This window comes from Scyliorhinus torazame, chromosome 3 (assembly GCF_047496885.1).
Source record: "Scyliorhinus torazame isolate Kashiwa2021f chromosome 3, sScyTor2.1, whole genome shotgun sequence".
In the NCBI taxonomy this organism is placed as follows: domain Eukaryota; kingdom Metazoa; phylum Chordata; class Chondrichthyes; order Carcharhiniformes; family Scyliorhinidae; genus Scyliorhinus; species Scyliorhinus torazame.
This window is the reverse complement of record NC_092709.1, coordinates 216,933,108-216,958,702: the sequence shown is the minus strand read 5'-3', so window position 1 is coordinate 216,958,702 and position 25,595 is coordinate 216,933,108. Positions and strand designations below refer to the sequence as shown.

The window sequence follows — 25,595 nt, the reverse complement described above, 5'->3', positions numbered from 1 at the left end:
TTAATCTCTAATTCAACAACAATGATATGTCCATTGTCAGAGGCCTTTGCCAATGCTGTCTGCAAGGAGTTATACATGAATGATTCCAGGGCAATTCCACCATGCACTGTAACTCAGAACTGCTGACCTTTTCATCATTTTAGTTTAGGTGGGGTTTCAGAATAGATTTTTTTTTTGCTTTAATAAGTCAAGTATTGTTAATGTCTGGTTGTGTTCACCCACTTGAGGACATTGGACACGTTTTCATTGTCCAAATGTGATTTGTGTTTATTCTGTCAAACAGGGAACAATTATGTAGAGTCCTACAGTGTAATCACATAATATAAATTAAGTTTGATTTGATTTTATTGAGCTGTGGAGATAGAAAAATGTAGTGTCAGGCATGCCAAGGAGTTTTAGAGACTTTTGTCGTTCATGATTTCACAATAAACAAACATTTCACCAAGGCTGGATCATGCCATTTCAACAGCTGGGTGGAAAATCTCAGGGGCTGGATTCACCGCCCCGCCAGATTTCTGGTTCACCCCGCCGGCGGGATGCTCCGTTTCGCCTGCCGATGAATGGGGTTTCCCATTGTGGGACATCCCCACGCCATCGGGAAATCTTTGGCCTTCCAGCAAAACGGAGCATCCTGCCGACGGAGAATCCAGCCCCTAGGTCTCTGTTCAACATTATGAATGAAAAGGAATACACTGCTGGCAGCCTTCCATCTCGTAAGGTGATGGTTTGCACCATAGAGAGGTCACCATAGAGCAGTACCTGGTCTGGCTCAGGAGCCTCACTCTGGTATTGTGTATAACAGGAGTCTGATCTCCTGCTGCTTATTTTACACAACAATCCCACAATAAGGAAGTGGTTGATCGGATAGACAATATTCTGGCAAATGGAGCACCAAAAACTGAACAGTTGGAAGTTTAAAGGTATAGCAGTACTTGACTTGGGGAAGTGTGTACTGCAGCAGTGGGAAAAGAATGGGAGTCATGGGTAGTGAAGTATACATGGAGTTATCCTGGTCTGCAATTATGACCATAGGATTATAGTGACTCTGGAATAGAAACCGTATGGTCATAAATATGAAGAGGCCAGTTACATGGAAGGAGAGCTTAAGGGAGGATAAGAGGGTTGGTAAAACAAATGGAATTAAGTGCAGTGCAAGGGCAAGAAAGAAGGGAGTATATTTTGGTGGGAGTGGCAATAGAAGAACAGAACAAGATAAGGTGCCCCAAACATCATATACGTAAAAGTAAATATAAACTTCAGGGGTGAACTCTTTCCTCACTAAACAACCATCACAATTTTATGATTAATTATGAAACAACTTTAACTTGATGTTACTGCATCCTACATTAGGGTTGTTAGGTTGATGGAGGTGAAGGAAGTAAAAATTATGAATCTAATGCACTCTTGCATGAATACTACACAACAAATATTTCTGATTGGTCTTTTTCTGAAGAAAAACGGAATTCTCTTTTCATACCTTGTTGATAGTGCACATAGGGATCCCACCGCCACCAGGTATTTTGCAGGACCCCAGCCAACATATTCAAAGGCAACAGGAAGTGGGCTTCTTGCATCCAGCAGGTAGTAAGGCATCATGAGGGTCAGTGCTGCTGAAACTCCGAAGTATGCCAAGAAGCAAACCAAAAGGGAAGTCACAATTCCGATGGGAATAGCCTTTTGGGGGTTTTTCACCTCTTCACCTGGAACGGCAGCAAAAAAACACCGTATGGCTCAAATGCAAATAGCTGGCATGACAAGATGAGCTTCGTTAAATAAGTTGATGACAGAAAACCCAGACCCAGTACATTCCTCAGAACTGCTCCTGCTCTGCTTTTACGAGATGAATAATTTCTTATCTCAATCATTCTTTCATTCAGGTGATGAGGAGGGGGTTACCGCTTGTGTTTGGACCAAAAGAAGTGGAAAGCAACATGGAAACAGGAGAGAAATAAAATTGGCTTAGCTACTTTGTAGACCACATACTATTCAATCAAAGGTATGGGAGCAGCACATCTGAATGTTTCATCAATCAGTGAATGGTATATGAAGGGCTGTGGAAGGGCTAGCAAATAGTATATTGGGACCAGGTATAATGATATTTGATTACGTCATTCATATGGGGAGGGAATGTGGCCAGAGTTAGAAAGGTGCTACTACAGAGGGGAAGGCAGGCAGGGTGTTTGGGTCTTTCGAACCTGATTTATTACTACTGGGTGGTGACTGTGGAGAAGGTGCGGAGATGGGTTATTCCCAACGGGTCAGAATGGAGAAGAGTTTGTGCAGGGGGTCGGGATTGAAAGCACGAGCAACAGCGCCGCTCCCGATGGCCCTTGGGAAATACTCAGGGAGTCCAGTAATAATAGCTTCATTGAGAATTTGGAGGCAGTTTCGCCAGCACTTTGGGTTGGGGGCAGGGTCAAGGGAAATGCCGATTCGGGGGAACCATAGGTTTGAGCCAGGGAGATGGGATGGAAATTTTCACAAATGGGAGAAGAAGGGGATTAAGACACTGAAAGATTTGTTTCTTAGGGGTCGGTTTGCAGGATTGAAGGAGCTGGAAGCGAAGTATGGGCTGGAGCAGGGGGAAATGTTTAGATACATGCAGGTTCGAGATTTTGCCAGAAAGGAGATATTGAACTTCCCGGAGGAGCCGGCCTCCACATTGCTGGATGAGGTGCTGACAACAGGGGGACTAGAGAAGCGGGTAGTGTCAACTGTTTATGGAGCTATTTTGGAAGAGGATAAGGCACCACTGGAAGGGATCAAAGCAAAGTGAGAGGAAGAGTTGGGAGAGGATATGGAGGAGGGGTTCTGGTGTGAGGTGCTCCGGAGAGTGAATGCCTCCACCTCGTGCGCGAGGTTGGGGCTGATGCAGCTGAAGGTGGTATATAGAGCACACCTCACGAGGGCGAGGATGAGCCAATTCTTTGAAGGAGTAGACGATGTGTGTGAACGTTGCGGGGGCCCCCCCGCTAATCACGTTCATATGTTTTGGTCCTGTGCAAAGCTCGAGGATTACTGGAAGGAGGTTTTTATGGTAATTTCTAAAGTGGTGCACGTGAAACTGGATGGGATCATTGTTATTGATATGGGGATTGATATTTGTTATTGATTATTGTTGGTGGGTGTAAATTTGGGAGAAAATGTGAAAAAGGAGAATAAAGAAATATTTTTTTAAATAATGATATTTGAAACATAAATTCATTGTCAATACATCGCAGCTTGGAATTCATCAAATATTTAATTGCTTTTGGATATAATTAAGTAGACACAAAATATTAAGCAGAACATCCTTTGGCATAGGAGCCGCACAAAAGAGGTTCTGAGGGCATGCAGTTGCACAATGTGCTAATCGGATTTTACGTTGAAAGACAGATCAAGTAATATACTCCAGAATTGGTACAACTTGAACATTAAAATTCCTCGGATTTTCTTCATAATTTAAGAAGCAAAATTAAAATATATTTTGCATGTTCTTCAGTACGCAATCACTTCTGTTTGAGAAAAACGTAATGCCGAAATTTGCTGAGATTGTGTTTATTCTGTCTCAACTCAGTTCTCAATGGATGCTGACACAAAATAAAACTACCTGCAAGTTGCCATAAATTGACATAGAGAGAGGGTAATTTCACTGCTTAGCACATTGGTTGACATGTATTGTAGAAGATTGTTTTTTGTATTATTTAACATGGTAGTTTCCTATTTAAAATAAACAAGTTATCAACTGCACTAAAATAGTGCACAATGCAATTTTCCGCAAGAATAGTATTCAGTATGTGTAATAATCCACAGGAGGCAGGGGTTCCGTCACTACACCAGTATTTATTTGCAATAACTATATCCAAGAGCAGCTCCAAACAGTGCTGCTAGCATTCCAGTCAACTTAAGACTGCCTCACAAAGCCTACACAGGTGCTTATATGGGCCCCCTCAATGAGCTATCATTGAGGGAGCTCATACTCCAATTGGCCAACCAATAATGCCAATTGGAGGTCATCCCCCCCCCCCCCAAAGGACCGAGGAATTCCTGCCAGCTGGCATTCCTCTGAGCTTCTTCCTGCTCCTCCCGTCCGGCTCTGTCACCTCTGTGTCGTCCGCCAGGTCGTTCTCCGACGTGGGTGGGGTGTACCTTATAGGTGCCCATCTTTTCCTTGACGACCTCCTTGGAAGTTGTACTTCCTCCTCCTTTGGGAGAGGTGTCGTGGCGGCCTCGTCGAACGTGTCCATCTCTGACTCTGACGACTGGATGACGGGGTCTGGAGAAATTGCTCGGGGCTGGGGTGTGGGTATCTTTCCCGCCTGAGCTATCCCAGCTTGAGGCGGTCCTGCTTCAACTGCCTCCAGGTGTGGTTCCGCTGCCCTTATTTGGTCTAGGTGTTTCTTCAGCACCTTACCTCCTATCGAGACTTCATATGATATGGGCCCTGTTTGGGACTCTACCGTGCCTTTGACACACGTTGGTCCATTCCCATAATTCTTGACCCAAACTGGTGCCCCCACCTGGAAATGTCTCTGCTGCCAACTATTATCATGCCCCCTGCGTTGGACCTCCTGTTGTCCACTTTCCCCGTTAAATTTGGGAAAAGGAGACTCAGCCTCGTTCACAGTGCCTTCCCATTAAGAGTTCATCTGGCGGTATGCCCGTTGTGGAATGCGGTGTGGTCCTGTAATCAAACAGCCAGCGGGAGAGCTTTGTGTCCATTGACGCTGCCGGCTGCTTCTTGAGTCCCGCTTTTAGTGTCTGGACCGCTCTCTCTGCCAGGCCGTTGGACGCTGGATGGTAAGGGGCCGTTTTGATGTGGCGGACTCCGCTTCCCTTTAGGAATTTTCCAAATTCCCCACTTGTGAATGTCGTTCCGTTGTCCGACATCAATACCTCCGGAAGTCCATGTGTTGCAAACGAGGCCCTGAGCTTTTCAATTGTCGATGCTGTGCTTGCCGCGTTTACCCGGTGGATGTCCAACCATTTGGAGTGGGCGTCCACTATCACCAAAAACATTGAGCCCATGAAAGGGCTGGCGTGGTAAATATGCAGGCAGGTCCACGGTCTGCCTGGCCATTCCCACGGGTGCAATGGCGCAGCTGGTGGCACTCTTTGCCCCTGTTGGCACTCCTGGCACCGACGTACCAAGGCTGCTATGTCTATGTCCAATCCTGGCCACCAAACGTAGCTCCGAGCTAGCATCTTAATTTTAGACACCTCTGGGTGTCCGTGATGTAACTCGGTTAAGATTGCCCGACGGCCCTGAGCTGGGACTATTACCCAGGCTCCCCATCATAGGATACCGACTTCTACGGTTATTTGGTCCCTTCTGCTCCAGTATGGGTGCATCTGGGGCTCCACTGGTCTCTCCAGTTCCCCTGTTAGCAGTAAATGCTTCATCTTGGCTGAAACTGGGTCTTTTTGCATCCACAACCGAATATGTTGTGCGTCCACTGGTAGGGTGTCCAAAAAACGTAGTCATTACTGTCATTAGCGGCGGGGTATCTGGGAGGGGAAGTCTGCTCAAAGCATCTGCATTTGCTACTCGCGTTCCCGGTCTGTGCTCCAGAACGTATCTATACACCGCCTGTAGCAACGCCCAGCGTGGATTCTAGCTGATGCAATCGGGGGTATTGACTTGTCTTCTTTTAATAACCCTAATAACGGCTTATGGGCCGACACTATGGTGAATTTCCGCCCGTACAGATACTGGTGAAATTTTTTTACTGCAAATATCACCGCCAATCCTTCCTTCTCGATTTGGGCGTACTTTCTCTCAGCCATCGCCAAGGTCCTCGAAGCATAGGCTATTGGCCGTTCTTCCCCATTCCTTCCTCTATGGGCTAAGACGGCTCCTACCCCGTAAGGTGATGCGTCACACGTGACCACCAACTCCTTCCTTGGGTCATAATGCTCTGGGACATTTTCGGATGACAGCTGTTCCTTAATATCCCTAAATGCTCAGTTTTGGCGGGCAGACCATTTCCATTCTTGTTCCTTTTTAGTAGCTGGTGGAGGGGTTCGAGGATGGACGCCCTATTTTCAATAAATTTGCCATAATATGTTACCAATCCTAGAAATGATCATAGCTCCTGGACCGTGGTGGGAGCTGGGGCTTCTTTTATTGCCCTTACTCGGTTTTCCAATGGGTGTAAGCCCGACTCATCTACTTTATATCCCAGGTACGTCACTGATGGGGCCAGAAAAACACATTTTTCTCTTTTCAGCCGTACGCCTGCCTTTGCGAAATGCCTGAGCACTTCCTCCAGGTTCCTTAAGTGTTCCCTGTTTGTCCTACCCGTGATTAAGACATCGTCCAAATAAATCGCCACCTGCGGTAGTCCCTGCAGAATATTTTCCATCGTACGCTGGAATATAGTGCAGGCTGATGACACTCCAAAGAGTAGCCTAGTATAACGAAAAAGTCCCTTCAGGGTGTTGATCGTAGCAACCTTCTGGGAGTCCTTGTCCAGTTTTAACTGCAGGTAGGCGTGGCTCATGTCCAGTTTCGTGAACAAAAGCCCACCTGCCAATTTGGCATATAGGTCGTCTATTTTCGAGATCGGGTATTTGTCCAGCAGTGCGTATTTGTTTACCGTCTGTTTGAAATCTCCACAGAGACGTATCGAGCCGCCTGGCTTCAAAATTGGTTCCACTGCCGCTGCCCATTCCGAGAACTGTACTGGTCTGATAACCTTTCTATTTCGACATCTATGTTCTTCCTTAATGCAAAAGGTACCGGCCTGGCCTTACAAAAATTCGGAAGGGCTTCTGGGTCCACGTGCAAAGTTGCTTTAGCGCCTATAATTTCCCCCAAACCTTCTTGGAAGACCTCCGGGTATTTTTGGAATGCTCCACTCAACTGCCCGCTTCCACTCTGGAAAATTTTCATCCAATCTAACCGGGCAGCACGGTAGCATTGTGGATAGCACAATTGCTTCACAGCTCCAGGGTCCCAGGTTCGATTCCTGCTTGGGTCACTGACTGTGCGGAGTCTGCACATCCTCCCCGTGTGTGCGTGGGTTTCCTCCGGGTGCTCCGGTTTCCTCCCACAGTCCAAAGATGTGCAGGTTAGGTGGATTGGCCATGATAAATTGCCCTTAGTGTCCAAACATTGCCCTTAGTGTTGGGTGGTGTTACTGGATTATGGGGATAGGGTGGAGGTGTTGACCGTGAGTGGGGTGCTCTTTCCAAGAGCCGGTGCAGAATCGATGGGCCGAATGGTCTCCTTCTGCACTGTAAATTCTATGATATGATTCTATGAATCTAAGTTTAGGTCTTTCAGCCAGTTCCGTCCTATTAAGTTTGGTCCGGAGCCCTCTACTATCGTCAATGGTAATCTGAGCATTTGTTTGTCATATTCCACGGGTACATGAGTCGTGCCTAGAACTTCCTGGGGTTCCACCATGTAGGTTTTAAGTTTCGTCGATGTTTTTGTTAGGGTTAGTGGCTGGAGTCCATCTTTGATTTTTTTAAAATGCTGCCACTCCCATTACTGATACGGCCGCACCCGTGTCTATTTCCATTATTGTCGGCCGACCGTTCACCCATGGGGTAATCTTAATAGGTTCTGCTTTCTTCGTCGCAATATTATATAATTGTTCCCCTTCGGAGGAGGATGGGGCATCTAGGTTGTGTACTTCCCTGTGTCCCCACCTGCTATTCCTCTTTTGCCACCTCCTTCTAGGGTTTCTGTCGCTGTTACCCCACTCTGTCTGGTGCCAGAAACGGTCCTTCTCTGTTGGGGGAGCCTCAGCCGGTAGTTCCCTCTGTCTCCAGTTAGTCCTAGCAGACTTGGGGGCAGTTCTGGGGTTTTCCTTTGGCCCTCTATTCCTCAGGCTTTTCCTGAGGGTGGCTATCTGGTAGCTGGACCCATTGTGGTAGTCCCTCTCCCAGGTATCTACCTCCATTGGCGTGCCCTGTAGTTCTTGCGCCACACTTGCTGCCTTTTCTAGGGACAGTGCGAGCTGTAACGCCCGCCTGCAGTCTAGCTGCGTTTCCGCCAACAGGCGCTTCTGTATTGGGAGGTCATTTATGCCACACACTAACTGGTCCCGAAGCATTTCATTAAGCGTCAGCCCAAACTCATTTTTCCGCCAGCCTTCTCAGGCGGGTCAAGAAATTTGTGACTGACTCTCTGTCTTCCCGTTTCGTTGTGTAGAATCTGTACCTACGCAAAATGAGGGGTGGTTTTGGGTCATAGTGCTCTTCCACCAATTTTGTGAATTCTTGGAAAGGTATCCGGAGTACCGGGATAAGTTAGACTACGTATAATGGCGAAAGCTGAGGGTCCGCATGCCGACAGCAGTATAACCCATTTCCTTCCGTCCTCCGTTATCTCATTGGCCTTGAAAAAGCAACACATTCTCTCCACATACTGGGACCAGTCCCCAATAGTCGGGTCGAATGCATCCAACTTCCCAAAAAGAGGCATTTTTGAAAGAGCAAGGCTTACCCTCCGTGTGCGGCAGCTGGTCTCCGCAAGGTTCTTTGTTTACCTCGTCGCCACTGTAATAATCCACAGGAGGCAGGGGTTCCGTCACCACACCAGTATTTATTTGCAATAACTTCTATACAAGAGCAGCTCCAAACAGTGCTGCTAGCATTCCAGTCAACTTAAGACTGCCTCACAAAGCCTACACAGGTGCTTATATGGGCCCCCTCAATGAGCTATCATTGAGGGAGCTCATACTCCAATTGGCCAACCAATAATGCCAATGGAGGTCATTACAGTATGGTACCAGGAGAAATCCAGGATTACATGGCCAAAACTAAGACTATGGTTTATGAAATGAAAAATGAAAATCAGACTTGCGTAGCGGAGTACTCACTTGACTTGGGAACTAAGCATATTATTGGGGCAGAGTAGAAACTTTGTGAAATTATTAGGTTCTTGATTAATAAGGGGAACAGGGGTTATGGAGAGAAGGCAGGAGAATGGTGATGAGAAAATATCAGCCATGATTGAATGGCGGAGCAGACCCGATGGGCCAAGTGGCCTAATTCTGCTCCTCTGTCTTATGGTCTTATTTGAACCTGAGCTGATACACATTTGAATAGCAGAGAAGCAGAAAAGGAGAAACATTTAGGCTGGAATTTTCCACCCGTTTGCTGCCGGTGGGATTCTCTGATCCCGTTGGCAGCGCACCCCTGCCTGCAGGTTTCCCCATGGCATGGAGCGGTTTCAATGGGGATCCCCATTGACAGCGGTGGGAGCAGAGAATTCTGCTACTATCAAACTGCACCCCGCCTCCCGCCGCCGTGGAACAGGCGGCTGGGAGGCTCGAGAATCCCGCCCTCTAGGTTTCCTGGCATAAATCTTACTCACCTTAATAAACACAAATATTAACACAGAAATAATAAATATAGGGACAAGTCTAAAATTTTTATTGCACATAGAAAATCTTTTTAATGGCATAGACTTGTAAAATTATGATCATGATATATAGTCCCACATTACATAGGGTAATTGGGGACCAATTGCAAGAGATATTTAACTCTCTCAGTAGGGAGCTACACTTCAAAGGGAACAGAAATATGGTGTGTTTTGTAAGGGGCAATGAAAGGAGCCCCACCGAGTTGTAGAGAATACAAAACTTATTTTATTTAGCACTTTAACTATTATGTACAGCTCCAGTAGTTCCCTACTGGGTCTTCTCTATTTGGTGCCTTACTGGCCAACTCTATACTAAGGCACATGAACTGTGTTAAGGGTCCCCCACACCCTTATCGGGGGAGCTTGTATTCTGCAAGCTCCACGGGGTAGTGGATCATCCCTACCCCGTGAGACCAGTGCGAGTTATAAGTGTTACAGTCAAATATCTGACCCATGCTCACTTTGTGCCAGTTACGGCCAGAAAATTGTTGGTCTTGCGGTACAAAGAGTTGTCATAAACTGAATGTTACAGAGTGGCACATTCCAAGGTCCAGGACTATATGCTGAAGGAAACACTGAAGTTTGGGACAGCCATCGCAGAGGCACAATGGGAAAGCTCACTATCTAATGCCTTTTAGCCATTGTACACCGAGGGGCTGGACACTGTTGAATCCTCGGGTTATATGCCTGACATGTAATGTACATTGTCAATATATAGAGTTTTGAAATTGTATTAAGGCATCTCAGAGTGGAACATGCAGTCCGGAGAAAAAAATAATTTTATTGCACTCTGAAATTTTCAACTTGAAATGTTTGTAATGTACATTTTATGAATGAAGTATATTTTTTGGGGGAAAAGTGTTCAAATGCATGTAGTGTGCAAATATCCACAGATGACAGGTTGTTGCATAAACCATCAGACCAAGTAATGAAGTGATTAAGATACCCATGGTCCTTACCTGTAGTAGCAATACAGTCAAATCCAACAAAAGCATAAAAGCAGGTAGCAGCACCAGCTAATGTTCCAGTTAATCCATATGGTGTAAAACCACCTATACCAAAATTGCTGGTGACATTCTCTGTAGATGACAGATTGCTGGAAAACAGAGGGAAGGGCGGGGGGGAAGGGAAGGTATACTGTATTTACAAACACATTCTACTTTCAGTTCCTCATGAAACATGATTTTGAAAAGAAAAGCGTTCTAATGTATGAAATTTAGCCAACTTGACAGATTTATGAAAACATGGGTTGGGATTTTCCAGTCCCACCCGCCCCAACACTGAAAATTCCCGCCCGAGGTCCACGGATCTTTCAATCATCCATGAAATTTTCTATCCTGCTTTCAACAAGTCCAGCAGTAGAAAGTTTACCCTATGGTTTCTTTTTTTTAGGGTTCAACATACAACTGGCATACCTTTTATTGTGTTGCCCTAATGCACTACAGCCAATTTGCCCCTCATACCTTCCTTTGTTTAGATTGAAGTCCCTAGTATCGAACGGCAACATTTTTAAACTTAATGGAAAATTCTCTCATATTATGGTCAATTTTCCCTAAGGGTTCTTTCACGACAAGATTATTAATTAGCCATCTCACATTGCACAATACTAGATCTAAAATGGCTTGTTCCCTAGTTGGTTCCACAACATTGTGTTCCAGAAATCCATCTCGTATACATTACAGGAATTCGTCCTCCACAGTATTGGTGCTCACAGTACCCAGTCCATATGCAGATTGATGTTTCCCATGATTGCTGCATTACTTTTGCTGCATGGACCTCCAATTTCATAATTTATGCAGAGCCCTATATTTTCACTACTTTTTGGTGGCTTATAAACAACTCATACTAATGTTTACTATTGTGGTTTCTTAGCTCCACCCTAACTGATTCCATATCTTGTTCTTCCGGTCTAAGATCCTCTCAATAATGTACTGATCTCATCCCTGGTTATTGTGCTACTCAACCTCCTTTTCTTTTTTGCCTGTCCTTCCTAAATGTCGAATACCCATTAATATTTAGTTTGCAGCCTGGTCACCCTGAAACCACCTCTCCATAATGGCAATTATATCATACCAGTTTACCTCTATTCATGCCATCAGTTCATCTATCTTGTGAATACTGCATGCATTCAGATAAAGTGCCTTTAATTCTGCCGATTTAACATTATTCTGTATGTTGACTCTATTTTATGCTGAACTTTGTTCCTGCTGCCTTCCACTTTTGTACTCCCATTACCAGCTCATTTCTATCCTATTCTCTCCTCTCCTATCTCAGGTTCCCAACTCTCTGACAAGCTAGTTTAAATCCTCCCCAACAGCACTAACAAATCTCCCAGCGGGGATATAAGACCCAGTCCTGCTAAGGGCAACCTGTCCACCATGTACAGGTCCCACCTACCTCTGAACTGGCCCCAATGCCCCAGAAATCCAAAGCCCTCCCCTCCTATACCATTTCTCCAGCGATTATTCACTCAATCTCCCTATTTCTATACTCACTGAATTGAATTGAATTGAATTTGATTTGTCACGTGTAACGAGGTACTGTGAAAAATATTGGGCGTCATTCTCCGTCGGCGGGAGTCTCCGTTTTGCCAGCGCCCGGGGGTTTCCCGACGGCGTGGGGCTACCCCACAATGGGAAACCCCATTGACCGGCTGGTGTAACGGAGCATCCCGCCGGCGGGTCGGGGCAGAAATGTGGCGGGGCGGGATGGAGAATTTCGCTCATTGTTCTGATAACAATCCAGACAGATCATTCCATACATGAAAAAACATATGACATGCTAAAATGCACAATGTGAATACATAGGCACAGGCATCAGGTGAGCATACGGAGTGTAGTGTTACTGTTAGAATTAAATTTTAATTGCCACTGGCACATGGAACTGGGATTAATCATGAGATTTTGAGGTCCAGCTTTTCAATCTCTATTCCTAACTCCCTAAAATCTGCTTTCAGGACCTCATCCCTCTTTCTACCTATGTCGTTGGTACCAATGTGGACTGTGACCTCAAGCTTTTCACCTTTCCCCATAGAAATGTCCTGTAGCTGCTCAGTGACAGTCTTGACCCTGGCACCAGGGGGGCAACATGCCATCTTGGAGTCACGTCTTTTCTGTTCCCCTAACTACTGAATCTCCGACACCAGTGCAGCTGAGTCTCTTGTGTTGCCATGGACTTGGCTCTTGGTATACTCCTCTGAGGAACCACCACCCTCACCAGTATCCAAGAGTTGTTAGAAAGTGAGTTAGACTCAGGGGACTCCTCCACCTGGTCGTGCTAGACTGTCTGGCAGTCACTCATTCCATCTCTGCCTACTCTTTATTAACCTGCGGATGACCATATCCCCACAGATGCTGCCCATGTAATTCTCAGTCATATGGCTGCACCATAGTAACTCCAGGCGTGGCTTTGAAACCTGGAGCTCAAGTTTCTGCAGCTGGTGACAATTCCTGCACATGTGGTTGACTAGGCCGTAAGAAGTGTCCATGACTTTCCACATGTTACAGGATGAGCATTTCACAAGGCTGAACTGCCCTGCCATGCCTTCTCGTCCCTTTAGCTTGTGTCTCTTAATTAATTTTAAGTAGTTACATTTGCTAAAAAAAACTTTGTTTTTACTTTTCTTTTTAATTTTCAGTTATTTACAGATAGCCCCTAATCACAGATTTTCACCAACCAATTAGATTACCGTTTTCCTGTGCTGTCAGTGTTAGTTTTTGTTTTGCAAAATCACTAATCTCCTGAAGACTTCTGGGGCGACATTCTCCGACCCCCCGCCGGGTCGGAGAATCGCCGGGGGCTGGCGTGAATCTCGCCCCCGCCGGTTGCCGAAGTCTCCGGCACCGGATATTCGGCGGGGGCGGGAATCGCGCCGGTTGGCGGGCCCCCCCGCTCGATTCTCCGGCCCAGATGGGCCGAAGTCCCGCCGATAAATTGCCTGTCCCGCCGGCGTAAATTAAATCACATATCTTACCGGCGGGACAAGGCGGCGTGGGCGGGCTCCGGGGTCCTGGGGGGGCGCGGGGCGATCTGGCCCCGGGGGGTGCCCCCACGGTGGCCTGGCCCGCGATCGGGGCCCACCGATCCGCAGGCGGGCCTGTGCCGTGGGGGCACTCTTTCCCTTCCGCCTCCGCCACGGTCTCCACCATGGCGGAGGCGGAAGAGACTCCCTCCACGGCGCATGCGCGGGAAACTGTCAGCGGCCGCTGACGTTCCCGCGCATGCGCCGCCCCGAGATGTAATTTCCGCGCCAGCTGGCAGGGCACCAAAGACCTTTTCCGCCAGCTGGCGGGGAGGAAATTCATCCGGTGCCGGCCTAGCACCGGTGGGGGGGGCCTCAAATGGGATCTGGCCTGCGATCGGTGCCCACCGATCATCGGGCCGGCCTCTCTGAGGAGAACCTCCTTTCTTCCGCAGCCCCGCAAGATCCGTCAGACACCTTCTTGCCCTCGACAGCGTTCATGATGGCGCGAACACTCTGTCTCCATTTCAGAGAATCGCGCCCCCTGAGCCTCACCCACCCTTTATCCACTCCCAATTCAAGGTGTTCCTAAGCAGGTCTGGTTTCTGTCAACTCCTAAAAGTAAAAGGTATACGTGCTATATTTTTGCAACTCCTTATTCCTTCGAAAAGACTTTTTTTTTGAGAATGAGAGATTTCAGCTAGTACATAGAAGGTATAACTATCAGAATTAATTAGGTCTGTTGTATCCAGTTCCTTTTAACAAACTTACTTTGTAATGGCTGTGAAATTTATGAGCGATTCTTCGCTGATCTTCCAGTTCTCAGGGTTTCCCTTCACAAATCCCGTGATAATAACAAATATAAGAACCACGATGTTGATAGCCGTAAATATTTTGGTAACCCAAGCGGACTCCTTCACACCAAATGACAGAAGACCTAAGGTGTATAGAATATTCAAAGTATAAAGGCATCAATGTAATTTTTTTCCCCACACACAGGAAAATATTTGTACAACAGATAGAAGTAAATATTAAAAATAATAGCCGAGATATTTATTGCACAAAACTAGCAGCATTCTGGTTTTGGTTCCGAAAATGAGAAGAGTTTTAGGTACAGCAGAGTCCTGTGCCTCTTGCTCTGTACAGCAAATTTCATCCAAACAGTTGATCACAACATTTGCATCCTGGCAGCAGTTTGACAACCTTGCGCAGAATTCTCCTATTTTGAGACTAATTGTGGTGGCGTTCTGCTCCGGAGGTGCCTGACCTATTGACCAGATTAGCAGGATCCTGCACCAGATTCAGCCCCGGGACCTTATTAAATATGCACGGGGAGTTCCCCTCCAACTCTCCTAGTGGGCCGGCAGCTGGTTCTTCTGCCCACCCTTAGCTGATGGGTTTGAAGATCCCGGCGCCATATTTAAATAACTAGTCCAGCACATTCATATCCCCCTGCATCTTCACCAGACCATGCAGGCTATCAGTAACCTGGAGAGAGAAAGACAGCAGCCTAAAAAAGCCTATCCTTGATTCAACAACATTCCCCCCGCTGAGCCCCTCATCTGCAAGGTGCGCCCATTCTCTACTTGGACTTCAAACAACCATTTCCGGAGTCTTTACATGCCCTTCCAGTAAATGATGTACTATCTGTTTGACCCCTTTATTTGAGCTTCTCATGCAGCCTTGTTAGGGTCCAGCTTCCCTCTCTTCAGTCTTCCCTCTGCCTCTCATTGTTCATCTTCCTCATCCACCTCCTTGCCCCTTGGCATGCAAGCATGAGCCCTCCCCCTCCCTTCAAACTCCTTGCACAGCCATCCTTCCAAAACCCCTCAGCCTCACCTTGCACTTCACTTGAACTTTGGACTTCTGTTGCGGTGGCAGCATGAGTTACGCAGCACAGTCAAGTCCAAATAAACACTGGTGTGTAGCACCAGAGGTGAGAGACCCCTGTACTCCCAATCCCCAGGCACAGTACTGATCCATCCTGGTGACATAGGAGAGTCCATGGACCCAGCAGCACGATGCTGTACATGAAGATCAGCTCGCAATGGCGATGGAGGCAGAAACCAGTCTGTCCCAGCAAAGTGGTGAACAACACATCAGGAACACTGTACCACTATGACACATCACCAGAGGCCCTGAATTCCCCGCTGATGCGACCATCAATTCACTGAGAGACACGTTGAGAAGTAAACCGGGGTTTTAATCAGCTTACAACTGAGCCTGCCTGTGACCGGTACAACAATGAATGTGGCCCCGCAGGTCAGCTGCCTTTATACTTCATGTAAGGGGTGGGGCCATGGGCGAGCCCGTACATGCCCCGACATATCCCCCTGTGGGTGAAGCCATACAATGGCCCATAGGTGGAGCCCACAGGGTTAAACACATAACGGAACACGACACAGCAGTAACATGATATCACAGTGCACAGGTGAATTAACAGTAGTTCCATTCACCACACCCGCCTTGCGGGTTTAACGCTGCCAGAGGGAAGAGCGACCCGCCATTGGGAGAATTGCAACGTGATTTTACGCCAGTAGGTTTCCAAATTTTTGGTTACTGCTAGATTCACCGCGCCCACCACCACCAAATCTGCCATGGGCTGGCTGGGAGAATTTCACTCCTTGCTGTTAACCTGGAATTTTTCGAGGGCAGCACGGCGGTGCAGTGGCCAGCACTGCGGCCTCACGGCTCCGAGTATTTGGGTTCGATCCCGGCCCAGAGTCACTGTCCATCTGGATTTTGCACATTCTCCCTGTGTCTGTGTGGGTCTCACCCTCACAACCCAAAAAGATGTGCAGGGTAGGTGGATTGGCCACACTATATTGCCCCTTAATTGGAAAATAAAGAATTGGGTACTCTAATTTCTTTTTAAACTGTAATCTTTCTGCTTTACCTCTGATGAAGTCACACGGGATCAGGGGTGAACTGGCAAGGTGGATACAGAACTGGCTAGGCCATAGAAGGCAGAGGGTAGCAATGGAGGGATGCTTTTCTAATTGGAGGGCTGTGACCAGTGGTGTTCCACAGGGATCAGTGCTGGGACCTTTGCTCTTTGTAGTATATATAAATGATTTGGAGGAAAATGTAACTGGTCTGATTAGTAAGTTTGCAGACGACACAAAGGTTGGTGGAATTGCGGATAGCGATGAGGACTGTCTGAGGATACAGCAGGATTTAGATTGTCTGGAGACTTGGGCGGAGAGATGGCAGATGGAGTTTAATCCGGACAAATGTGAGGTAATGCATTTTGGAAGGTCTAATGCAGGTAGGGAATATACAGTGAATGGTAGAACCCTCAAGAGTATTGAAAGTCAAAGAGATCTAGGAGTACAGGTCCACAGGTCATTGAAAGGGGCAACACAGGTGGAGAAGGTAGTCAAGAAGGCATACGGCATGCTTGCCTTCATTGGCCGGGGCATTGAGTATAAGAATTGGCAAGTCATGTTGCAGCTGTATAGAACCTTAGTTAGGCCACACTTGGAGTATAGTGTTCAATTCTGGTCGCCACACTACCAGAAGGATGTGGAGGCTTTAGAGAGGGTGCAGAAGAGATTTACCAGAATGTTGCCTGGTATGGAGGGCATAAGCTATGAGGAGCGATTGAATAAACTCGGTTTGTTCTCACTGGAACGAAGGAGGTTGAGGGGCGACCTGATAGAGGTATACAAAATTATGAGGGGCATAGACAGAGTGGATAGTCAGAGGCTTTTCCCCAGGGTAGAGGGGTCAATTACTAGGAGGCATAGGTTTAAGGTGAGAGGGGCAAGGTTTAGAGTAGATGTACGAGGCAAGTTTTTTACGCAGAGGGTAGTGGGTACCTGGAATCCGCTACCGGAGGAGGTAGTGGAAGCAGGGACGATAGGGACATTTAAGGGGCATCTTGACAAATATATGAATAGGATGGGAATAGAAGGATACGGACCCAGGAAGTGTAGAAGATTGTAGTTTAGTCGGGCAGTATGGTCGGCACGGGCTTGGAGGGCCGAAGGGCCTGTTCCTGTGCTGTACATTTCTTTGTTCTTTGTTCTTTGGATGTGAGGTGACACAGGTGACATCCTGGGCCACTAGTAGGCATTGGATGAAATAAAAACTTAAATGAAAGATTTTAGAAAAAGGTGTCAAAGACTACTACCTTCAAAATATTTAATTTATCTGCAAAGAAAACTACTTTGTCCTTGTCTAAATGAAATAAAGCCTCTCCATCTAAAGTAACAACTGGTACATAAATACACGTCAAAAATTTCCTTAAATTCATACCATGGTTTGTTTGCAAATTATTTGGAGAAATAAACTCAAATATTATTTTAGAAGAAAAAGAGAAAACTTAGCTTTAGCATGGAGAGATAAATACTGTCACTGATCAAGATTAGAATTCTCATCATAAGTAAAAATAAACCACCCTCTCTCTGTCCATGAATCTCTGAACTCAAAGTGAAAAATAAGCAGCTGCAATAATTTTTATCTGCAGCTATTACTTACTCAGTGGGTCGGTGATATTGATCTTTAACCTGTTTTCAAATGATTTAGAAAAAGAAACTCAAACACTGTTATAACATAGGTAAGGACATGCTTCAATTGTTAGATTGAGAAACGAGAAAACATTTAGGGCGGGATTCTCTGCAAAGATCTCGAAGTGTGGTAACTAGCGGGAACTGCCGTGAGCTTCCCAGCACTCGGCCCAGCGAGGCCGGCAACGCGATTCAACGTTAATTGGTCCACTTAACGAGGCCCCACAAGCTTCTCATCGCAAATGAAGGCTCGCCAGCTGATTTGCCAGAACCGTGCTCACCAGCCCCCCCCCCCCCCCCCCCCCCCCTAACAAGGTCAAGCAGCACTTAAACAGCTCTTGCATAGCCAGCCCCACTCAGCTCGCAGCCATGGCCCAAGAAGACTGGCCCCAAGATTCAGCACTGGAGACCTGAGAAGGCTCCTTGATGCGGTGGAGGCCGGGATGTCCCGTTTCCCCGAGAGTCACAGAGGGTGAGCCACAGGGCACCCAGGGCCTCCTGGGACGAGGTGGAGGCAGCCTCAGGCTCGGGGAGTGTGACCAGGAGGACTGTTCTCCAGTGTGGTAAGAAAGTCAAAGACCTACACTGGGCAGCACGGGTGAGTTGACACCAACCACCCACTCCACCCTACCCCCCACCCCGCCCCCATGCAGCTCCCGACCCTCATTTCACCCCCTTTTCCATTTTAATCCCCAATCCTTCACACACCCCTCAGCGAGTCAGTCTGCAGCCGTGGGTGCTGCCGCCGATCACCAGCAGGATTCTCCGGCGTGCAATTAGGGAAGCGAAAGCAAGGGCGTCGGCCCCCTTCCCCACGTGTAACTCTGGCTGCTCCGATCCCCCGAAGATTGTCACTATTGGGCATGGCTTCACCCTCACCCCCACAACCCTAGATATTGCCTCGGAAAAGGCTGCCCAGAACCCAGCAAGTTTGGGACAAGCCCAAAACATGTGGGTGTGGTTGGCGGGGCCCCTCTGACACCATTTGTCCTCCACCTCCGGGAAGAACCTGCTCATTCGGGTTCTGGTCAGGTGTGCTCTGTGCACCACTTTGAGCTGCATTAGGCTTAGCCTTGCGCAGGAGGAGGTGGAGTTCACCCTGCTCAGTGCTTCGCTCCAGAGTCCCCATCCTACCTCTGTCCCCAGTTCGTACCCCCATTTTTGTCTGGTCTCGTCCAGTGGAGTCCAAGCTCTGCCCAATAGCTGTCCGTATATTTTCCCACGTAGCCCCCCCTTCTCGTTGCTTGTGCCTATCAGGTCCTCTAGTAGTGTGATTTCTGGGGCCCCGGGGTACCCTCCCGTCTCTTTGCGGAGGAAGTGTTTTTTTTGAAGGTGTCTCATTTCAGGTCCTTTTGCTAGTTTCCACTTCCTTGTCAGTTCGTCTAGTGTCGCCAGTCTGTGCCCTACGTAAAAGTCCCCGACCGTCAGTGTGCCCCTGTCCCACCTCCATCTTTTGAAGGTGGTATCCAGCATAGCGGGGGGGAATCTGTGATTGCCACAGATGGGAGCCATGGGGGACATTTTGGTGATCCCGAAGTATGGGGATGCCTCAGCTGGGTCCACGTTCTCAGCGTGGCCGCTACCACTGGGCTCGTGTGTATCTTGTTGAGGGGGATGGGAGTGCTGCTGTGGCCAGGGCCCAGAGGGTTGTTCCTTTACAGGATGCCTCCTCCATTTATACCCAACCTGTGTCAGGTTCTTGTACCCATCCCCTCACTCTTTCTGCCGTTGTAGAGATACTGGGAGGAACTGGCTCTGAGGGGCTCAGGGGCTGGTTTAGCACTAGGGGCTGGTTTAGCACAGGGCTGAAGAGCTGGCTTTTAAAGCAGACCAAGGCAGGCCAGCAGCATGGTTCAATTCCCGTACCAGCCTCCCCGAACAGGCGCCAGAATGTGGCGACTAGGGGCTTTTCACAGAAGCCTATTTGAAGCCTACTTGTGACAATAAGTGATTTTCATTTCATTTAATTTTTCATGAAGAAGAGTCATTATAGATTCAAAACGTTAATTCTGGTTCTCTCTCCACAGGTGCTGCCAGACATGATGGGCATAATTCTCCCATCTGGAGACTAAGTGCCGACGCCGGAGTGAAAACCTGGGCGAAATTCTCCGGAAACGGTGCGATGTCCGCCGACTGGCAACCAAAACGGCGCAAATCAGGGGCGAAATTCTCCCCAAACGGCGCGACGTCCGTCGACTGGCGCCCAAAACGGCGCCAATCAGGTGGGCATCGCGCCGCCCCAAAGGTGCGGAATGCTCCGCATTTTTGGGGGCCGAGCCCCAACATTGAGGGGCTAGGCCGGCGCCGGAGGGATTTCCGCCCCGCCAGCTGGCGGAAACGGCGTTTGTTGCCCCACCAGCTGGTGCGGAAATGACATTCGGGGCGGCACATGCGCGGGAGCATCAGCGGCCACTGACAGTTTCCCGCGCATGCGCAGTGGAGGGAGTCTCTTCTGCCTCCGCCATGGTGGTGACCGTGGCGGAGGCGGAAGGGAAAGAGTGCCCCCACGGCACAGGCCCGCCAGCGGATCGGTGGGCCCTGATCGCGGGCCAGGCCACCGTGGGGGCACCAGCCGGGGTCAGATCGCCCCGCACCCCCCCCCAGGACCCCGGAGCTCGCCCGCGCCGCCTTGTCCCGCCGGTAAGGTAGGTGGTTTAATCTACGCCGGCGGGACAGGCATTTTAGCGGCGGGACTTCGGCCCATCCGGTGCCGGAGACTTCGGCAACCGGCAGGGGGTCGGAGAATCTCGCCCCCTGAGTGTTTTACTCTGGCGTCGGAGGCCGTTCCCAGACCCTGATTCTCCCACCCCTGGGGGGCTAGGAGCGGCGCCGCGTCATTTACTCGCGCAAGGCCTTGGCGCCGCGTAAATGACAGGGCCAGCGCCGCGTAAATGACGTTATCCACGCATGCGCGGTTGCCGTCATCCCCGTGGCCGCCCTGCAAGAAGATGTCGGATGGATCTTGCGGGGCGCGGAGGAAAGGAGGTCCTCCTTCAGAGAGGCCGGCGCGCCGATCGGTGGGCACCGATCGCGGGCCAGACCCTTTTTGAGTCCTACCCCGGTGAAAGAACCTCCCTCGCCCCCCCCCCCCCCCCCCCAGCGTTCCCGCGCTGTTCCCTCCGGCAGCGACCAGGGTCGAGATTCTCCGACCCCCAGCCGGGTCGGAGAATCGCCGGGGGCTGGCGTGAATCCCGCCCCCGCCGGTTGCCGAAGTCTCCGGTACCGGATATTCGGCGGGGGCGGGAATCGCGCCGCGTCGGTTGCCGGGCCCCCCCGCTCGATTCGCCGGCCCGCATGGGCCGAAGTCCCGCCGCTAAAATGCCTGTCCCGCCGGCGTAAATTAAACCACCTACCTTACCGGCGGGACAAGGCGGCGCGGGTGGGCTCTGGGGTCCTGGGGGTGCGGGGGGCGATCTGGCCCCGGGGGGTGCCCCCACGGTGGCCTGGCCCACGATCGGGGCCCACCGATCCGCGGGCGGGCCTGTGCCGTGGGGGCACTGTTTCCCTTCCGCCTCCGCCACGATCTCCAACATGGCGGAGGCGGAAGAGACTCCCTCCAATGCGCATGCGCGGGAATGCTGTCAGCGGCCGCTGACGCTCCCGCGCATGCGTCGCCCAGAGATGTCAATTCCGCGCCAGCTGGCGGGGCACCAAAGGCCGTTTCCGCCAGCTGGCGGGGCGGAAATCCGTCCAGCGCCGACCTAGCCCCTCAATGTTGGGGCTCGGCCCCAAAGATGCGGAGCATTCCGCACCTTTGGTGCGGCGCGATGCCCGTCTGATTTGCGCCGTTTTGGGTGCCAGTCGGCGGACATCGCGCCGTTTCCGGAGAATTTCGCCCCAGGTGTGGATGGCGCCGACGGGAAGCCGTCGTTTTGGGCAGGCCGCTCTGCCCATCCGGGCCGGAGAATAGCGGGTGTAGCGGAGAATCGCCATTTTGGGTGTCCCGGGCGATTCTCCGGAATGCGCCGCTCAGAACCCGACGGGGCCATTCTCGCCACTTGGGTGAATCGCGGGAGGGCGTCGGACCGGCGTCGCGGGGAAAAATGGCGCGCCAGGGGATTCTCCCAACCGGCGCGGGAGCGGAGAATCCCGCCCGATGTGTTTTCCCAACATTTCCAGATTTCCATCATCTGCCATATTTTATTTTAATTCCTGGGAGGAATATTCTAAATACTTTTAGAATATCACTTGTACCACATGGGGAGTTAGCAGATATTCACATTTGGTCAATCATATCTAGACTGGTTCAAGTTCCTCAACTAAAATTATTCATTCCTATTTCATTTTCCCACATACTTCAACAGAGTAGTAAAGTCCAGATGGGATGTATCCTAGCTTGTTGTGGGATGTAAGGATGGAAATTACAGAGGCTCTAGTTACATATGTAATTGACCCGCAATATTGGAGTGGTGCCAGAGGATTGGACGATTACAAATTTTACAAACCTGTTCAAAAAGGAATGATAAATCAAGAAAATACAGGCCAGTCAAGCTAATGATCGGTATTGAGGAAATGTTTAGAGGTAATAAATTAGGATGAAACTAATTGATACATGAAAACATACAGTTTAATAAATGAAATGAATCAGAGTTGTGTTCAAGGCGAATTATGTTTGACAAATTGATTCAATTGAAACTGATAAATTTGACAAAATAAGGGCAACTTGCGTTTGGCTAAGTTCTTTGATGAAGTAACAGTGGATGAGGCCAGTGCTATTAATGCAGTGGTTTAAATATTTTGATGTTTCGAATGGCATTTGATATTGCACTACATCATGGACTTGTCAATACAATTGACGTCTGTGCTTAAAAAATCAGTGGTGGTGTGGAATTGCATTGAAATTGTCAGCTTTGATAAAGACTCATCCAGACTCGAAACGTTAGCTCCCTTCTCTCTCCACAGATGCTGTCAGACCTACCGAGATTGTCCAGTATTTTCTGCTTTTGTTGTATAATAAATGTCTTTCCCAGCTAACTCTAAAATTACATACTAAAACTTCACTCCGATCATACCTGACAATAATAATATTAGACACACTGCAAAAAAGTCTGGATATTCTGCTAATCCGGGTGAATTCATCCTGAAGTATGTGCCAAAGAAATTTCCAATCTGTTTGCCAACAAGTTCATCAAAGGTACCACTCCATGCCCTGGCAACACTGGAAGTACCTAGATACAAAGACAAGTGAAAAAATACAACTAAGTTAAATATTCACTTTTGTGCTTCATTAGCAAAGTGCAGAAACTAAGAAAAACAAAATGTTTCGGAGATGAATAATTGTGGTTTGCATCTAGACGACATTCCAGGCTACACACAAAATGGCTATCCCATTAATCGACGAAACTATCACTTTGTACTCCAAAATAATTCATCTTGCAAAGTACTAGCCTTCCCGAGAGATACCATAAACAACTATGGGATCAACAGTGCAATGTTAAATATCAGAAACACTGTGGTAATGGGGCACTGTGTCACTCTTAAAAACTTGTGGTGCAGCAGTTTGAACATTTTGAGATGCAAATTCTATTTAAATTAGGAGCATCCGTGATATGCTCTGCCTGTGCTATGTGGCAAATTATAGAAGCTTCAGTTGTCCCTGGTGGCCACGTGTGCAGGAAGTGTGTCCAACTGCAGCTACTGGCTAACTACATTTCTGAGCTGGAGCTGAGGGTGGATTAGCAGTGGAGCATCTGCGATGCTGAGCAAGTCGTGGAATTCAGTGAGGTGGTCACACCACAAGTGAGGATTGAACAGGCAGAAAGGCATGGGTGACCACCAGGCAGAGTACAGGAAGGCAGGTAGTACAGGAGTCCCCTGTAGCCATCCTCCTTTCTAAAAGTAATACCATTTTGGATACAGTTTGGGGAGATGACTGTGTAGGGCAGTGTTTTTCAAAATTTCTTTCTGGCGACACAATTTTACAAAATTACTGGCTCTCCCAACCCATGCCACATTCACGATAGATTCTACAAAGTTACTTTTAAAATTGGCACATTCATTGTTGGCACTTCTGTGTTATTAAATGTAAAAAATTGTTAATAAAAACATATTTTATATTTTTTGTCGTAATTTGGAGATCTAAATAACTTGGAATAAAAATCTCTGCACAGACCAGTGTAAGAGACGTTTGATGGCGGACTCCGTTTGAATGGGAAATGAGGGAATTCTTGGAAACATGCCTAGATTTTTAGGCTGATGGAGAAAGAAGGAGACTCACCATTGATTGCTCAGTCAGTCTGACTGAGAGAATGACTGATCTCAGAAAGTGAGCGGAGAGCGGGTCCCCATTTTAAATATACCTCAAACACCTTATGTACACACAGCACAACCTTAAACATAGATCGGATTGACAAGGTTAAGAGTAACAGAAATTCAACAGTCATCAACAAGATGAACTAGCAGAAATTCAACCAACAGTGACAACGTTAATAGTAATAGAAATTCAAGGTTCATTGACAATCGTAACAGTGGCAGACATTAAACATGCATCCGATTCAGAACATTAACCCTGAAGTCGGTCTCTTTGTGTGATCATTGACTCCGTGTTTCCTATGATCTGTACTTGAACAGATGCATTTCCTCCCAATTGGGAAGGATGGAATTCCCAAACCCATACCTGTCGCCCCAGAGACGAGTTCAGAATGGGGCAAACATGAATCAGCTTTGTAACAATGGATCAATTGAAAGGTGGGGAGATCCCCACAGGATATACAGGAATTATCTGCTAAATCCTATATATAGGAGTACTCCGGCTATGAGTTGCTGACTGTGGTCATTGTAGAACCACATTCCAGTAAACAGTCGTTTGGTTTTGGGTGGTTGATGCAAGCCTGGGGGAAAAAAAGCTCGAAGCACTATTGGAAACTAACTCTATGTAGAATGAGTATCTTCAGGAAAGAGATTTAAATATAATTGATTTTTTTCTTTTAAACTCTTCAGTTGTAGATGCAGGTGCTGACTAACCTGGACGATCAACTGCTGTAGAAACGGGAGTTGCTGCTGAAGGCTGTGTCGGTGGCAATGACTGTAAGAGTGACCTAAGGCACTAGCCTCTACATCAGCCTCATGTGATCATACACTGTACTGCAGCAAGAATTTACCCAGGGAGAAAATGGGAAAAAAGGTCAGGCGATCTTTGGGGATCATTTTTGGAGACCTTTTGCTGACCCATTTTACATCAATCCACGACCCACCCACATTCGTGACCCCCATTTTGAAAAACACTGGTGTAGGGGAAAGCAGTGGCAACCAACTTCATGGCACCATGGGTGGGTCTGCTGCACAAGATGGGAGGAGGAAGAACGGCAGGGCCAAAGTGATAGGGAATTCAATTGTAAGGGGGACAGACAGGCATTTCTGTGGCCGCAAAAGGGACTTCAGGATGGTATGTTGCTTCCCTGGTGCCAAGGTCAGGGATGTCACTGAACGGCTGCAGAGCATACTTAAGGGGGAGAACAAACAGACTGATGTCGTGGTACATATTGGCACCAACAATATAGGCAGAAAAAGGGGATGAGATCCTGCAAGCAGGATTTAGGGAGCTAGGATGTAGATTTAAAAACAGGGCCCAGATGGTAGTAATCTCTGGATTACTTCCAGTGCCATATGCTACTGAGTTTAGAAATAGAAGGTTAGTCCAGGTGAGTATGTGGCTGGAGAAATGGTGTAGGAGGGAGGGCTTTAGATTTCTGGTACATTGGCGTAATTGTTGGGGATGGTGGGACCTATACAAGTTGGACAGTTTGCACCTGAACTAAAATGAACT

At 48.2% G+C, this 25,595-nt stretch overlaps 1 protein-coding gene across 3 annotated transcripts in view; it reads right to left on the bottom strand.

The window, feature by feature from the left end:
• slc7a2 (solute carrier family 7 member 2) overlaps positions 1–25,595 on the bottom strand; it is a 240,689-nt gene that overhangs the window by 54,678 nt on the left and 160,416 nt on the right. For all 3 annotated transcript variants that reach the window (XM_072496865.1, XM_072496868.1, XM_072496866.1), the window contains exons 3-6: positions 22,843–22,998; positions 14,091–14,256; positions 10,318–10,454; positions 1,478–1,700 (exon numbers count right to left, since the gene is read on the bottom strand). In XM_072496865.1, the coding sequence (XP_072352966.1) occupies positions 1,478–1,700; positions 10,318–10,454; positions 14,091–14,256; positions 22,843–22,998 (682 nt within the window). The remainder of the gene's footprint in view (positions 1–1,477; positions 1,701–10,317; positions 10,455–14,090; positions 14,257–22,842; positions 22,999–25,595) is intronic.